At 41.8% G+C, this 18,273-nt stretch overlaps 1 protein-coding gene across 1 annotated transcript; it reads right to left on the reverse strand.

Annotated features, from left to right (window-relative positions):
* Positions 1-216: 216 nt before the first annotated feature.
* Positions 217-13,882, reverse strand: LOC127942239 (AF4/FMR2 family member 1). Its single transcript, XM_052537930.1, has 14 exons — positions 13,388-13,882; positions 13,249-13,284; positions 13,095-13,178; positions 12,957-12,981; positions 12,758-12,870; positions 12,034-12,093; positions 11,568-11,662; positions 11,072-11,177; positions 10,936-10,997; positions 10,035-10,098; positions 9,816-9,952; positions 9,671-9,742; positions 9,182-9,315; positions 217-774 (listed from the first exon to the last, which is right to left on the reverse strand). The coding sequence occupies exons 1-14, from the start codon at positions 13,880-13,882 to the stop codon at positions 605-607; spliced, it is 1,653 nt and encodes a 550-aa protein (XP_052393890.1). The 3' UTR covers positions 217-604.
* Positions 13,883-18,273: the final 4,391 nt, after the last annotated feature.

The raw sequence follows: 18,273 nt of genomic DNA on the forward strand, positions 1-18,273 counted from the left end.
AATAATGCATCTATAATTGTGTGTGTGTTGGTATGGATGTCAGAGTGTGTCATAAAATAAACTGTGTGTTCTTGTAAAATTTGAGAGAGAAAAAAAAATCACAAATCCACTGTGTGCATCAGAATATTAGTTGATATTAGGTTTCCTTTGTTGTGTGTTTATATTCTCATGTGTTGTGAATAAGCTGTACTCCTGCAAGGTACCAAAAACAAACCATAAAGAATAATAAAAATTTAATTCAATTCATATCCAAGTGCATCCTGAGGAAACAGATCTTCAGGTCTCAGTATTAATGTCAACTGAACTCAGTCACCCAAAACAATAAGGCACAAAAACCACTTTCAATGAAGATTTGATAATCAACAATCAAATCAGACTTTTGCCCTTTAGGAGTTTAGTTAGGTTGTAGAAAACCAGGTGGGATTTAAAATAAATGCAAATAGTTTCATATTGATATTCCATTTTTACAGTATTTTAATCTTCCAAAGTTCACAGAAAGTAAAAAAAAAATCCTAATTTGGGAGTCAATCCACATCAGCTGCTCTTGACCCAAGATGAAGAAAGAAAGGAAATACTGATGGACAGGAAATACTTGGTGCTCTATTTAAAAAGTGCCAAAGGATTTGACCAATGAGACGTCGCTATCTAGAAGAAGCAGGTTCTGTGTGTCGTGTCTGATCCAGTGCAGGCCGTGTCGTGTGTATCGCACTAAAGCGCTGGTGGAGGACGTCAGACTCGGAGCACCGACGGCTGAATCCAGCTCTCGCAGCAAACCTGCAACACACACACACACACACACACCACTGCGTTCATTAAACAGGAAAAACCGGGAACAATCCACACAGGTGTCCAGCTCAAATCATTCCCTTTTTTTAATTCATATAAAAGGTCTACATACATGGGCTGGGAGAAATCTGCAATTAATATTTGCCATTAAACACATAAAAAAGCAACTACCGTTATCTACTCAGCATATGTTGTGTTTCCCAATTCCTAATGTCTGCTCTGCACAAACCAGCTCCACATAGACAAAGGGTCTTTTTTCTTTTTTAGAAAATTAATCATTTCAATAATTATTTGTCATGATAATGAAAATAAACTTGAAAAAAGGGGAAAACTGAACTGATAGCTAAAAGATGTTAAATGTTTAAAATCAAATCAGTGTCCTGCAGCACAGCAGCATCAGTGTCACAGACGTATATTTGTAGAAATACACAACAATACACTGTATGGGTCAAAATTATCAATTTCTCTTTTATGCCAAAAATCATTAGGATATTAAGTAAAGATCATGTTCATGAAGATATTTTGGAAAATCCCTACCGTAAATATATCAAAACTTTATTTGTGATTAGTAATATGCATTGCTAAGAACTTCATGTGAACAAGTTTAAAGATGATTTTCTCAATATTTAGATTGTTTTGCTCCCTCAGATTCCAGATTTTCTAATAGTTGTATCTCAGACAAATATTGTCCTCCGAACAAACCACACATCAACGGAGAGATGATTTAGGGTCACATATGTGTATCATGTCTAGAGAATCTCACTGAATGCGTGTCATTTTAATGGCAGCACTGAAACACAGATCAAATCTCATCTGTTTGACGGTTTAAATTGTCTCTGCATGTAGATCAGAATCAGAATCAGAATCAGAATGAGCTTTATTGCCAGGTATGTACACATACGAGGAATTTGTTTTCGTGACAGAAGCTCCGCAGTACAACAGAATGACAGCGACAGAACATAAAACACATAATAAAAGAATAAAAAATACAAATAAGTAGAGAGTGAATAACAATATACAAATGACAATTGTAGGCAAGTATATTACAAAATGAAGTTATGTATGTACATATATATTGTGTGCAAAATTTAAGTGTATACTAAGTATGTGTGTTAGATAAATAAAGTGTGTGTGTATATAAATATAAAGTGTAGTGTGTCCGCCGTTATTATAAGCTGTTCATAAGATGGATTGCCTGAGGGAAGAAACTGGTCCTGTGTCTGGTCGTTCTAGTGCTCAGTGCTCTGTAGCGTCGACCAGATGGACACAGTTCAAAGAGGGAGTGTGCTGGATGTGAGGGGTCCAGAGTGATTTTGACAGCCCTTTTTCTCACTCTGGATAAGTACAGTTCTTGAATAGAAAGGAGGGTTGAACCGATGATTCGCTCAGCAGTCCGGACTACTCTCTGTAGTCTTCTGAGGTCAGATTTAGAAGCTGAGCTGAACCAGACAGTTACTGAAGTGCAGAGGATGGATTCAATGATGGTGGAGTAGAACTGTTTCAGCAGCTCCTGTGGCAGGTTAAACTTCCTCAGCTGGCGGAGAAAGTACAACCTCTGCTGGGCCTTTTTCACAATGGAGTCAATGTGAATGTCCCACTTCAGGTCCTGAGAGATGGTGGTTCCCAGGAACCTGAATGACTCCACTGCAGTCACAGTGCTGTTCATGATGGTGAGTGGGGGGAGTGCAGGGGGGTTTCTCCTGAAGTCCACGATCATCTCCACTGTTTTGAGCGTGTTAAGCTCCAGGTTGTTGAGACTGCACCAGACAGCCAGCTCTTTTACCTCCTGTCTGTAAGCAGACTCGTCACCGTCCTGAATGAGGCCGATGAGTGTGGTGTCGTCTGCAAACTTCAGGAGCTTGACAGAGGGGTCCTTAGATGTGCAATCATTAGTGTACAGGGAGAAGAGCAGTGGGGAGAGAACGCAGCCCTGGGGAGCTCCGGTGCTGATTGTACGGGTGCTGGATGTGTATTTTCCCAGCCTCACTAGCTGCTGCCTGTCTGTCAGGAAGCTGTTGATCCACTGACAGACTGAGGTGGGCACGGAGAGCTGATTTAGTTTGGGCAGGAGGAGGTTTGGGATGATCGTGTTGAAGGCCGAGCTGAAGTCCACAAACAGGATCCTCACATAAGTCCCCGGTCTGTCTAGGTGTTGCAAAACATAATGCAGTCCAATGTTTACTGCATCGTCCACAGACCTGTTTGCTCTGTAGGCAAACTGAAGAGGATCCAGCAAGGGCCCAGTGATGTCCTTCAGGTGGGACAGCACCAGTTTTTCAAATGACTTCATGACTACAGACGTTAGAGCCACAGGCCTGTAGTCATTTAGTCCTGTAATTTTGGGTTTCTTAGGGATGGGGATGATGGTGGAACGTTTGAGGCATGAAGGGACTTCGCACAGCTCCAGCGATCTGTTGAAGATCTGTGTGAAGATGGGGGCCAGCTGGTCAGCACAGGATTTCAGACAGGCTGGTGTAACACAATCTGGGCCTGGTGCTTTTTTCCTTTTCTGCTTCCGGAAGACCTGGCGCACCGCATCCTCGCTGATCTGAATTGCAGGTGTGGGGGAGAGGGGGGATGCAGGAGGTGAGAATGGTGAGAGTGCTTGATTGGAGAGGTGTTCAGGATGGGTTGCAGGAGCTGTTAATGGTGTGAACGGTAGTTTGGAGAGGCATTCAGGGCTGGTTGCAGGAGTTGTGAAGGGTGTGAATGGTTTTGTGGGGAGGCGTTCAGGGCAGGTGATGGGTGTTCTTTCAAACCTGCAGTAAAACTCGTTCAGATCGTCTGCCAGTCGTTGATTCTCTACAGTGCTGGGGGGTGGTGTCTTGTGATCTTCTTTAGACTTTTCCACACTGATGCGGAGTCGTTGGAAGTGAACTGAGTCCTTATTTTTCCAGAATAATTCCTCTTTGCCACTTTGATCTCCTTTTCCAATGTGTATTTAGCCTGTTTATACAAGACATTGTTTATTGTTTATTGTTAATTTGGATCCCCATTAGCTTCCACAAAGTGGTTGCTAATCTTCCTGGGGTCCACAGAGTTGCACAATACAAAAAAATCATTCAAACAAATAAAATAATAACAAAAATACAATTGCTAATCCAGTCACATCACAAAACTATACCCATACATATTAATAGTAGCAGCACAAGCAGAAGTACGTCTATACCTTTAACAACATGTTTACACAATTTCTTTTAAACACATGTGTTGAATTACTTTTACGTATATTTATAGGAACAACATTCCAAGCAGCAGAGCCACGATAAAATACAGTCTTTTTCAGCAAATTTGATTGTGGACATGGTAAAAACAGTTGAGACTTACTCACTTGACGTGTTTTATGATCGTGTCTAAAACCAACATATACAAGCTTTTCAAAGAAAAAACATGGTGTATGATACTTGATTACCTTATAAAAATATACCAACACTCGTAAATGTAATTTGTCCTTCACTAAAAGCCATGATAATTTTCTATGCATATCAGCAACACTGGCCTGAAATTGATAATGGAGCACCAACCTAGCTGCTCTATTCTGAACAATCTGAAGTTTTTTTAAGTGCTTTTCTGATGCACTTGACCATATTATAGGGCAGTACTCAAGATGCGATAAAACTATTGACTGCACCACATCTTTTAAAACCAAAGACGAAATAAATGCAGAACATTTCCTGGCTACTGCTATACCTTTACCCATGCTGCTTACTATATGATCTATATGTTTGGACCAGGACAATGTATTGTCAAGTATCACGCCCAACAAAGTAACATCTGTTACTTGTTCCACTGGCGTCCCATCAATAAATAAATTCAAATCTGCAGCCCTAGAAATATTGTATTTTTGGCTAAAAGTTATGCATTTAGTTTTTTCTATATTTAAAATTAATTTGTTAATTTGAACCCATTTAGAAATTGTTAAAAGCTCATCACTCAAATTTTTCTTTAGTTCAGCTGAAGAATGTGCTGCAGAAAACATTGTATAGTCATCTGCATACATAACTATATTAGCATTATTAACAACATATGGTAAATCATTTATAAAAATAGAAAACAATAAAGGACCTAAGCAACTTCCTTGTGGAACACCACAATAAGTATTTTTAGCATCTGAAAAAGATCCATTATAAAACACTCTCTGTTTTCTATTAGAAAGATAGCTTCCCATCCAATTAAGGGCTGTCAATGAAAAACCATAACATTTTAGTTTAGCCATAAGAATATCATGGTCAATGACATCAAAGGCTGCTGTAAAATCAATTAAAACAGCACCAACCAGTTTCTTATTATCTAGACATGCTAACCATTCATCTGTCATATGTATAAGAGCAGTACTTGTGGAGTGTCCTGGTCGATAGGCATGTTGAGCATTGGCAAGTAATCCATTTGTACTAAAATATTGTAAAATTTGCTTGAAGGTAATCTTCTCTAAAAGCTTACTCAAAATTGGAAGTATGCTAATTGGTCTGCAATTAGAACCTAAAAAGTCTGTTTTTCCCTTTTTAAGTAATGGAATAATTTTAGATTCTTTCCAAAGATTTGGATATTTGCCACCAATCAAACACCTATTATAAATATGACAGATCGGTTGAGAAAGCTGTCTAGCTACCATTTTTAGCAATTTTCCATCTAACTGATCAGCTCCACAAGGTTTATCATCTGGAATTGAAAGCAACATCTCTTCTACAGTAGTTTGATCAACAGACCTAAAATTAAAACTGCATAATTTATTTTTCATTATTTTAGAAATAGGACTACAGGCTGATTGAACATCATTGCCATACATGCTAGATCTTAAATTGTTCACCTTATCATTAAAAAAGGTGTTAAAATAATTAGCTATCTCTAATGGTTTAGTAATAAACTGACCTTCATTTTCCACACACCCTTGATAATTATTTGTCTTCCTACACATTATTTCATTCAGTGTTTTCCATATTTTCTTGGAATCACCAGCTGCAGACCTAATTTTTTGCTTATAATATTCCCTTTTTTTAATATGATTTAATTTAGAAACCCTATTTCTTAACTTACAATAGAATTTTTTATTGTAGTCACTTCCTAATTTCTGTACTACCTCCTTTGCCTTGTCTCTTTGCAGCATTAAGCACTTCAGCTCATCATCGAGCCAAGGAGCATTTTTAGTTTTTACTGATCTTTTTCTAAGTGGGGCGTATTTATCAATTATCTTATTTATTATATCCATAAAAATATTTAAGGCTTTATTAACATCTTTTTCTTGACACACTTCAGTCCACTGCACACTCTGAACTTCATTAATAAACAGATCTTGATTGAATCTTTTATATGACCTAGATAATAAAATCCTGGCTCCTGATTTGGGAATTTTTGTCTTTTTAGTTAATGCGATCAAATTGTGATCACTACAGCCAACTGCCACTGATACTGCCTTTGAACACAATTCCTGGACATTGGTAAATATAAGGTCAATACAGCTAGAAGTACTAACCTTGTTTGCCTTCATAACAATTCTTGTTGGTTGGATAATCATTTGTGTGAGATTACAAGTATCAGCCATAGATTTTAACTTTTTTGTTAATGAGCAGTTTTTAGCCATCCAATCAATATTAAAATCACCCAATAAAAATATGGCCTTATTTTCATCTGTGACCCTGTTCATACTTTCACATATTCTATCCAAATACTGCACATTAGCACTAGGAGGCCGATAACAACAACCAGCTAAAATTGGTTTACAGTGTGGAACAGAAATCTCTACCCATATGTCTTCAATATAACTGTTCATTAAGTCTTCCCTTAACAACACACCAAAATGTTCTCTAATATAAAAGGCTACTCCACCACCATATTTATCCCGGTCTTTCCTATACAATTTAAAACCATTAATCATAAGCTCAGAATTACTCATAGCCATATCTAAATGTGTTTCTGACAATGCTAAAACTTGAATATTATCTTCAGTGCATATTCTCATCACCTCATGAATTTTGTTCTTGAGGCTACATATATTTAAATGTGCAATAATTAATCCTTTCTTTGACAATTTTGTTAAAAGAGATGCCATAAACTTGTCTTGCTTCCTAACAAAACAGCAAACAAAAATGTAAGATAATAATTACACAATCATTCTAAAAATGCATTGCAATTATGTTTGAGTATTTCCAGTTCTGGACAAGATGACTAACTTGTCATATTTCAGGAAGGCTCTTTCACCTCTGTCCCGGGCAGCTCTTAATTTTGGAAGGAGTTCCCTCCTTCTCAACTGAAGAGCCTCAGAAAAGTCTTCATTTATAAAAATGTTTGTGCCTTTTAACCTCTTGGCTGATGACATGATAGTCTGTTTATCTTTCAAACGTAGAAGTTTAACAACAACTTTTCTGGGCTTACCCCCTTCTTGATACTGTCCGATCCTGTGAGCTCGCTCGATTTCCATTTCGGAGTCATCTAGCCCCAATTTACTTGAAAGGATATCACGAACTTTCACCTCTGATTTCATCCAGCTTTCATCTTTTTCATCAGAGATCCCATCCACAATGATGTTTGTCCTCTTCATCTGATTTTCCACATAATCCAGTTTGACAAAGAATCCGTCTAGTTCCTCCTTTGACTTGACAATATCCTTTTCAAACTGCTTTATTTTTATTTCAACATCCTTATAACCAGTCATCAATCCATCCACTTTATGTTGTGTGAATTCCAAACTAGTTTTTATATCTTGAACATCTCTGATCACTCCATCCAATCTTTTGTTTGTTCCATCTACTACCAACTGAACAAAGCTCTTGAAGTTGTCTTGTTGTTGATGAAGCATCTCTCTGTAAAATTCTCTCTGTTGATCCATTAATTGAGAAAGTACACTCATTGTAACGACTGAATCATCCTCAGAAGGTGCAGTCTTAGATTGTTTGGGAGGCATGATTTCTTACCACGATGTATCCGGAAATAGAGCAGGGAGAGGTTCAAGTGATGTCCCCCTTCACGTAAGCATCTTCTTTGGCCTGACGGAGCTGTCTGAGTTTTGCAGTGAACCACGGTTTGTCATTATTGTAAATTAGTTGAGTCTTTGTAGGAATACACATATCCTCATAGAAACTGATATATGATGTTACGGTCTCTGTGAGTTCATCCAGATCAGTGGCAGCAGCTTCAAAAACACTCCAATCAGTGAGGTCAAAACAAGATTGTAAATCCTGCTCTGCTTCATTAGTCCATCTTTTTACAGTCCTTGATACAGGTTTAGCTGATTTTAGTTTCTGCCTGTAGGACGGTATTAGATGAACCAGAAGGTGATCAGAACGTCCCAAAGCTGCTCGTGGAACAGAGTGAAATGCATCCTTTATTGTGGTGTAACAGTGATCCAATATATTACTGTCTCTTGTGGGACAAGTAACATGCTGTCTGTATTTTGGCAGTTCACGGGACAGATTGGCTTTATTAAAGTCCCCGAGAATGATTAAAACAGAGTCCGGGTGTTGTTGTTCTGTCTCTGTGATCTGATCAGCGAGTTTCTGTAAAGCTGAGCTCACATGCGCTTGAGGATGGATGTAAACACTGACCAGAATGAACGAGTGAAACTCCCGCGGCGAATAGAACGGCTTGCAGTTAATGAAGAGTGTTTCGAGATCAGGACAGCACGTCTTCTTTAACACAGTTACATCTGTACACCACCGTTCATTGATGTAAAAGCATGTCCCGCCGCCGCGCGATTTCCCCGTTGATTCTGTGTCACGATCCGCTCTAAACAGATGAAAGCCCGGCAGATGGAGCTGTCCGGTATGGTGTCATTCAGCCAGGTTTCCGTGAAACACAGAGCAGCAGAGTGTGTGAAATCCTTATTTGTCCGAGAAAGCAGAAGGAGTTCGTCCGTTTTGTTGGGTAGAGAGCGGAGATTTGCCAGATGGATGCTAGGCAACGGCGTTCGAAATCCGCGCTTCCTGAGTCTGACGAGCGCTCCCGCTCGCTTCCCCCGTCTGCGCGTCCTGAAGCGCTTGATCAGCGCCGCCGCTCCTCCGATAACAACGTTCAGTAAAACGTCTGAATAATTGAAATCCGGTAAAATATCCTGTGGTGTGTTCTGCCGAATGTTCAGCAGTTCTTCCCTGGTGAAACTGATGGCAGGAATATAACTAAAGACAGGACAAACTAACAAAAACACAAAAACATATGCGGAGCTCGTCACGGAGGCAGCCGTCCTGTATCGGCGCCAGATGATCCTAACACAAAGCTCTAAACTCATCGATTTGACCAGAAGACATTAAGAGATATTAAATATAAACCACATGATTTTCTTCTTTTAATTGACTGATGGCAATACCCTGAACCTATTATGAACAGCATTTCTTTTTTACAGATGAAGGACGAGCATGTTTCTAAAATCCAGCTCAGCTTCCTGTGACCTCTGACCCCGACTCACCGCTGCCTCTGAGAGCGATATCGTCCGCCTGCTCCCACGCCTCGAGAGCGCTCAGAAAGAGTTCGGTGATGCTGACGTACGCCACCGCCACCTGCTGGATGTTCTGAGGATCGACCAGAGACGAGACCGCACTCCTGTGAAGAGCAGAAGTGCATCAATCTGAATCAGTGAGGAGCCATGAGATGAGATGAGGACGCTCACTTGGACACAGAGGGAGACGCAGACCACGACAAGCTCTGAAAATAAACAGAAGACTATGAGGCTGATGTCAAACAGTCTAAATCATTGTGAGAATAAACTGCACCATGCTGCCGATCACACACTTTGAAATGATCTGTGAGCGTCTGCGAGTGTTTGAGCGCCAAATCTCGTCTGTAGCGGAACATGGCCATCTGCAGCAGAGCCTGGCATCGCATGCTGTGGACACACACACACACACACACACACGTCACACGTGGACAGACTGACGATCTCTGGGTCAGTTCTCACCACAGGACGCAGAAGTCTCTCTCGTGGACAGCAGCTGACGGATCCGTGTAGTTCTTCAGCTTGAGAATAAACCTGAACACACATCATCATGAGCCAGTGGTCAGCAGCACTAGCCACACACTGAACACCTGGAGAGATTTCACACCTGATCAGGTCCAGCGTCTCAGAGAACATGGTGTACGCAGATTTGGGCGTCTGTGGCTCTGTCTCCATGGCGACGCCACTCTCCACGAATGACAGTGCAGCTTCCAGATATCGGAGCGCTTTATCCATCTTATCCAGCTGAGGACCAGAGAAACACGGTCAGATCAGCCACAGACACTGCACTGACCACATCAGAGTCAACGGAAGGCTTGATAAACACCGTAGCATCTGCTTTGTGCTTCAGCTTTTTGGCTTCCTTCAAATGATCTTCCACTGAGAGTTTCCTGGGAACCAGAGGTCAGAGGTCAATCACAGAAACACTATGTGCATAGCGAGAGATGGAGACACTCATGGTTTACATTTAGGCAGACATTCATCACTCGTATCACATCGCTGTATGATAGCATACGCTAGTATAATGAGCATTAGAATTAAGTTTGTTTATTAACTATTTAATGCTTCTTTAACTTTTATTGGGGTAAAAAAAAGGACATGATGATATTTACTATTTTTACACACCAGAGACTTTTAGATAAATTGTGAATCTAAAATGTGTGTGTAAGAGAATGTACAATTGGTTTTCATTGTGTCATTAAAAATTACAATTGTTTGTTGTTGCCGTTTGTACTGTGTTTAAGCTCAGTCAATATGTTCTTTTTATCGACAATTTTTACCTTAAAAATAAATGTTATACACCATCATTTCTGTTTCTGTAACGTGTGAATATATCCTCTATCGTATCCTACAACAAAAACAATCAGAGCGCCTCGTTATCACTAGTTTTATTATGATCTCGCAGGTCCGTTAGCATCGGCAGCGTGGTTGCTGCTAACCACACTTTCATTACTAATACTCTATTCACAAACATTACCACTGCTTTACTCACTGCTCTTTTTCTTTTATAGCTAACTTAGTTGTTATTCTCGGCTTTAAACTTCAAAAGCCATTTAAAATTAAATATGTACACAGTTTGGATTAAATGAAAGTATGGTCACATTTTTTAATTAGCCTGCTTCTGTGTTTTGCTTTGGTGCTGGTGCTGAATGCCGTGGCTCTAGACGTGTGATTGGTGTGGAGCTGCAGAGAAGTGGTGTGCAACTGAGTCTGTGAGCGACACACACCTGCGATCGGCCGGCAGCAGCGCTCGAGGACACACCTTCACCGCGACATCCTTCCTGCTCTTCTGTGTAATAAAACAGTTCTTTATATCAGAGCAGAAACCCCACAAGCACTCAGAAATGAGGATGTCTGCAGTACCTTCCCATGAGTGTCTGCTTTCTTCTGCTGGCGTCCCGAGTCTTTGTGTGACTCCTGAAGAAGATCTGAGCTGTGTTTCACACTCTTCTTCTTCCTCGTTGTGTCTCTGATGGAAACACGTGAAGAACGTTTAGATCAGCTTCTATCAGACAGAGAGCATCAGAAAAGCAGCAGGACGCTTACATCACATTAATGACTCACAGTAAATGACCCGGAATATTTGGTAAGGAAAGATTCACAAACACTTTGCAAATGTTAGTTTCTTACTCGTGGATCATGTTGATACACCTGTAGTTTTCAAAACAATCATCCTAGTGTGACATATAAGCAAAGACATCCCATCATCATCATCATCATCATCATCATTAACAACATTTATATTTAATGTTTCAGTTTAGATGGGAAAATGTCTTGAGAGACCCTGTGTTAAATGCATTTTGGAGACATGGATATTATGTATGTCAGCTCTGATTGGCTGTGTGTTTCTGTGACTTACTCTGATTGGTGGAGGCTTTGCTGAGAGAAGGAAGAATGTTTTCCCTCTTTGTCCAGTTTCTGTTTCTTCTTTGAAGACTTTTCATCCCTCTCCACCTGCAAACACAAACACACACAGGGTCGGAGGGTCGGTCAGGTCGAGTGGAGGGTCGGTCAGGTCAAGTCGAGTGGAGGATCGGTCAGGTCGGGTGGAGGGTCGGTCAGGTCGGGTGGAGGGTCGGTCAGGTCGGGTGGAGGGGTCGGTCAGGTCAAGTCGAGTGGAGGGTCAGGTCAAGTCAAGTGGAGCGTCGGTCAGGTCGAGTGGAGGGTCGGTCAGGTCGGGTGGAGGGTCGGTCAGGTCGGGTGGAGGGTCGGTCAGGTCGGGTGGAGGGTCGGTCAGGTCGAGTGGAGGGTCGGTCAGGTCGAGTGGAGGGTCGGTCAGGTCGGGTGGAGGTGATGTAGGTGCAGGTTGGTTTAGCTGTGCTCACCGTTCTCTTGCGTCCTGAAGAGGTGTTGCTCTCAGAGGAAGCTGGAGCTGGTTTGGGCTCCTGAGGGATTCTGGTTCAGCTCTATCTTCACCAGCAGCGGCTGACGTGTGTGTTTGCTGATTTTGTTGTCTGTTGTCCTTCTCTTCTGCTCTGTGTGATGAGCCGTTTTCTTTCTCTTGTGTTTTGCTGTGTGTGTGGATGTATTTTCAGCACGCTGAGAGATCTCAGTGGATCCCCACACCTGTTTTTGCTCCCCACAATCTGATCAGACGCTTTGCCGCCATCAGTCGGGTCACTATGGTAACTCTGTGAATAAGTCCTTTCAGAGGAGTTTGGCCTAATGACATCACATGGGCTCCTAGGGTTCTGCTGGTGATCCCTTCTTTCTAACCATCGTCCTAACTGCCAGTCACTCTCTTTCTGTGGCTAAACACACACACACACGTTAGGATGGTGAAAAATTGAGGAGGAGGATGCATGTTCTTTCTCATCAAGACAATACGTTGTATACATAGTTTGTGTGTGTGTGTGTGTGTGTGTGTGTGTCTGTGTGTGTGTGTGTATGTGTGTGTGTGTGAGAGAGAGAGAGTGTACCTGTCTGTGTAATGACTCAGGATCTGCTGGTTCATCTGGGATGCTGCTCTTTTCACTGCCTGTTTCAAAAAGGCTGCCAGTATCACAGGAGCTGCTGGAAACGCCTCTATACACACACACACACACACACACACACAGAGATAGAGCATGTAAACAGCTTCATGTAGACTAGAGACAAAGATCTGATCTGATACTCACTGAGATTCCAGCTGAACTTGAACTTGTCTGATGATTCATTAGCTTCTAGTGAAGAATAACACAACAAATTAAAGGCACATAAACAGACTTCCACAAAACACACACACACACACAAACACACACACACTTACTGAGAATCTGGAATCCACATGTCTCCTGTCAAAGCAGTTACAAGAATGAATGCCCAAAAAAGAATGAGCTCAAGAATGAGTTCACATGCTAGTGTTTTTTTATTCAGTGACCAACTAAACCATTTATTTGGATCTAACCTCATTAGTGGAGGAGAACTTAGGAGGCTCTGCTGTGGTTGGCGTGCAAATGGTGGTCAGAAGTGGAGGCCACAAGGTCATTTCCTGTGTATGAGAGAGACATTGAGCTCCTGTGGCTTTCCTATCAATCGAGACTGTCCCAAACTCAACTGACCTGCAGAATGTCCTCCACACACACACCACACACACTCTGCAGATGGGCAGAGAGAGATGTGGCCTTGTTTAACATTTGGATGATAAAACACACAGGCTTAGTTTCACTCTCACTTTAATATCTGCAGATAAACACTCACATCAGCAGACTGCAGAGCGGGAAGGTTTGTTTTGCTGCTATCCTTCAGGTCCAGTAAGTGCTCATAAGACTCCGGTGAGGCCTTCAGTTCGGGTGAATCGCTGGTCACCTGATCCTGACCGACCGTCGGCCTCACATATGCTGTGGGTTTCTTGGCGTTTGACAGTTTTCTGTTCAAATTCAGTGGGAGCGTGTGAGTCAGCGGAGGCGCGTCCGGCCTGCGGCTCGAGCCGCTGAACTCTGGAGACGGACCGCCGTCAGAGTCACTGGACTGTAGAGGGGACAGCGGCTCCAGCGGGGGACACAGGGCCGGTAAACTGTCCCAGCTCTCAGCCGAAGGAGGGCCGGAGACGGACACACAGTCTGGAGCGGCTCTGGAGTGATCCTTGTGTACCGACTGCTCGTCCACGTGAGGGAAGTGTGAGGAACGGTCATAAGGAAGCGCAGGACAAAGTTCCTCAAGTCCGTCATATCCATCTTCATAATTACCCAGCATCCTCTGGATAAGACTGGACAGCTCATCATCTTTGATTCTCTGCAAAGTAAATCAGACAAAGGAATAAGTGGATTTATGGTCCGTGATACTGAAGCACTCACATCTAGGGTTAGCGGCTCAGGTGTGCTTGATTAGCGCTGAAGCCTCCATGAGTACAAGTGAGACACCAAGCTCCCAAAGCACTGACACACAAGACATCTATGTTCACTAGCATACACCAACACATCCAATATGACAGTACACTGATTTATAATGTGAATAAATTTCAGCATACGGCTGTGGCGTCCTGTGATCTTAAGAGTCTCCATTTCACTGAAATTGCACAATTTGGGCTTTCTGAGCGATCAGTACTCACGTTTTCAGAAATGCCATCATAATAATAATGAATCACTCACAACAACACATTTTGGGCTGTACTGATTAAACGGAGAGAACACACACCAGGAGAACACACGCTCGGAGAACATGAGAACACACGGAGTGAACACGCCCGGAGAACACCCGGAGTGAACACACGCCCGGAGAACACACGGACAGAACACACGCCCGGAGAACATGAGAACACCCGGAGTGAACACACGCCGGAGAACACACGGACAGAACACACGCCCGGAGAACACGAGAACACACGGAGAGAACACACGCCCGGAGAACATGAGAACACACGGAGTGAACACGCCCGGAGAACACCCGGAGTGAACACACGCCCGGAGAACACACGGAGAGAACACACGCCCGGAGAACACGAGAACACACGGAGTGAACACACGCCTGGAGAACACACGGAGAGAACACACGCCCGGAGAACACGAGAACACACGGAGTGAACACACGCCTGGAGAACACAAGAACACACGGAGTGAACACACACCCGGAGAACACCCGGAGTGAACACACGCCCGGAGAACACACGGAGAGAACACACGCCAGGAGAACATGAGAACACAAAGAGTGAACACACGCCTGGAGAACACAAGAACACACGGAGTGAACACACGCCAGGAGAACACGAGAACACAAAGAGTGAACACACGCCTGGAGAACACGAGAACACAAAGAGTGAACACACGCCCGGAGAACACGAGAACACACAGAGTGAACACACGCCTGGAGAACACGAGAACACAAAGAGTGAACACACGCCCGGAGAACACACGGAGTGAACACACGCCCGGAGAACACGAGAACACACAAAGTGAACACAGGCCCGGAGAACACACGGAGTGAACACACGCTTGGAAAACATGAGAGCACACAGAGTGAACACACGCCCGGAAAACACACGGAGAGAACCCTTAAAAAATGGGGACATGGGTTATGTCCTCATAAGTCACCCTCTCCTTGTAATGCCTGTGTCATACCCATGTCATTATACAGAGTTGTGTCCTGATATGACACAAAAACATGCCCACACACACACACACACACACACACACACACACACACACACACACACACACACACACACGGGTTATGAGAAATGTCACTTTATATGGTTTCCTGAAGAGAGGAGCAGTTCTTTCATACTGTCTCTCCTCCTGCTGCACCCTCTGACTCCTTCTCTCCTTCTCCATCCATCGCAGCATGTTGCGATCCTCCATCTGCACACTGCTTGAAAACACACACACACACACACACACACTAATGAGAGACAGGGTGCAAACATAAATACAAACTTGAAATCCATTTAAACTCAACATTTAGACATGCATGCCACACCTGAGCCGGGTGTGTGTTTATGATGACTCTGAAGGGTGTGTTCTGTGTGTGTCTCAGGTGTGTGTCCTGAGGGAAAAGTGTGTAAAGAACATCTGCCCTCAGTTAAGTCTCTCTCTATCACACACACACTTATGCAGATCAGAGACATGCTCGTCTTGTCTGTCAGATAACACAATATTAGCATAATAGTCACTCATGCTGTAACCAATTTTTTTTAATAAAAATGAATATCTCATATTCTAAATTCTGATTAGATGAGTCACGCCTGAATAGGCCCATAACAACACGTTCTTCTTTATCTTGACTCATTTTATATCTTCATATAACTCACTCTGACATGTAAATAATGTACAGCAGAATCTTACAGTATAAACAGACACATTCATATTTGTGTTGATGTGTGACTAGGGCTGGGAGGTATTTATAAAAAAATATATATCTCAATATTGTCAAACTTTTTACGATATCTCTATATGTTTGCATTTGCATTTAAATAAATAAAATAATAATATCTCTAGACCAAGTGATCACTTACTGCTTTTTATTAACTGAACACATGTATATGTAACTGAAGTAGTGCAAAACTAGTACAGAGAGTGACTACTGCCATCTTTTTTAGTGCATGCAATTCACAATTTACACTGTGCAACCGGGGGAATTTATTAAACTGAGATAAGCATTTTCTTTAGCTAAGAACACAGTAGTCTGTCTGTCTACTGTCTCTGGTTTAAGACCAGCTCTGTGGCATAAAACTATGTTCCCACTGTCACTAAAAACCCTCTCAGATGGGGAGCCATAATAATACCAAAGAGTTATACTCTCTCGGTCTATATTATGAAAACTGGTAAAACGAATGAAAAATATTATAACAGTGAAATTCCTATCAGTAATTCCACATTGCCATAGTCTATGTTTCTCTATTCACACAGCAGCGATTGAGTTTTTTGAGCATTTATTCAGCGACCACAATCACAAATAATACACAGACCGGCTGAATCAAGCTTTCATTTAGATGCTAAACTCTTCAGATCATCTGAAGTGGCCCTTCTGCACTGAGGAGCGAGCGTTTGTCTGCGCATGGTTGCCAGATTGATTCAAATAAGCAAAGCACCATGAAGAATATGTATCTATGTAACAGTGAAGCTCTGATTCGGGGATTTAAACTCTTGTTATCTGGCAACCGCTCTCGTGAAAGCTCTCGTAGTAGAGGAGTGTACAGCAGTCCACAATAACATGTTCTGTTTTTTGGATGTTCGGCACGTTCTTTTAGGAAAGTATGCTTGAATTAGAAATATTCAATATTCACGATATTTTCTCATTTTAAATTGTCATCAATATTATTGTGATATTATTGCTAATATTCAGTATATCATCCAGCCCTATGTGTGACATCCAGCAGATACAGTCACACTCATCAGATATATTACTGAGATTATTAGCACTTACTGAAGGTCAAAGGTCACCACAGCAAAGACCACCTCTCTCGCTCTCTCTCACACACACACACACACACACACACACAGCAGAAATCCCACATCCAATGTGCGTCTAGCCACTGTGAGTGTCTGTGATTGTGTTTGAGAGTGTGTGTCTCTCGCTCACACACACACACACACACACACAGAAAGCACAGTCTGTCACACACACACACTCAGCGAGCATATCACTGGTGAACACAAATTTTCGACTGCACTGCATTTAACACCACAGTTTTACAAGTTCACTTTTTTTATTAATCTCTGTCCATATAGACAATACTGACTTGAGCCTAAATAATTAACTAACAATCTAGTTTACATAAAGTTCTTTATTTTGAAGCACAATTCTTCATGAAAGGTAACTTACTGAAAAAGTGTTGGTGCTTAAAGCGCTACACTGAGCTGAAATGTAAACTTAAAACATCTCAAGATAAATTAAATAAAAAGAAAATCGAAATTAAGTAGCTATTTTAATGGCTTCAAGTCTCATACACTCACACACGCGCGAGCGCGCGCACAAATCACCAACACACAGATAATACATTTGACAGTAATCATTAATTAATTTATAGGGAATAAATCATATCACTTCAATATGTAGGTGATTCAAACTCTCGTTTGTGTCAGTCATTTACACGTGACACTTTTATTTTTGTATTTATTTGTATGTCCACTGAGTCCGCTGATGACGACACAAGCCGCCGATTTATCACATTTCGTCAAATCTAGAAATCAAGGTTGATTTTCCTAAATCGCAGTCGGACTGAAGTGAACTCAGCAGCAGAATGCAGCTCCGAGGACGCGTCCACTCCTGAGCCACAGTGTTTTAGATTAGTGTGTGGAACAGACACGATTAAACTATATATTGAACAATAGACCCATTATGTTCACGAGTTCATAAGACATCTTAAGAATTTAACATTAATTCGTATAATTACTCTTCCGGATATTATGAAGTGAAGTGCACAGCCCCGTGCAGTATTGCACGAGCGCGCACGCAAGCAGGCACGTCATCACGCAAGCGCAGTGATACTGATTTACAATAATACAGTGTTAACTTATAAATGTATACATACAAACACTGATAGTAAACCCTTAGATATGTATGTTTTAAATAAAATAAATAAATGTTAAATAGCTAAATGAAACGGTTTCTTTAAATTAATTTGATTGTCATTTTTAATTGCTTTTCAG

This window comes from Carassius gibelio, chromosome A21 (genome assembly GCF_023724105.1).
Source record: "Carassius gibelio isolate Cgi1373 ecotype wild population from Czech Republic chromosome A21, carGib1.2-hapl.c, whole genome shotgun sequence".
In the NCBI taxonomy this organism is placed as follows: domain Eukaryota; kingdom Metazoa; phylum Chordata; class Actinopteri; order Cypriniformes; family Cyprinidae; genus Carassius; species Carassius gibelio.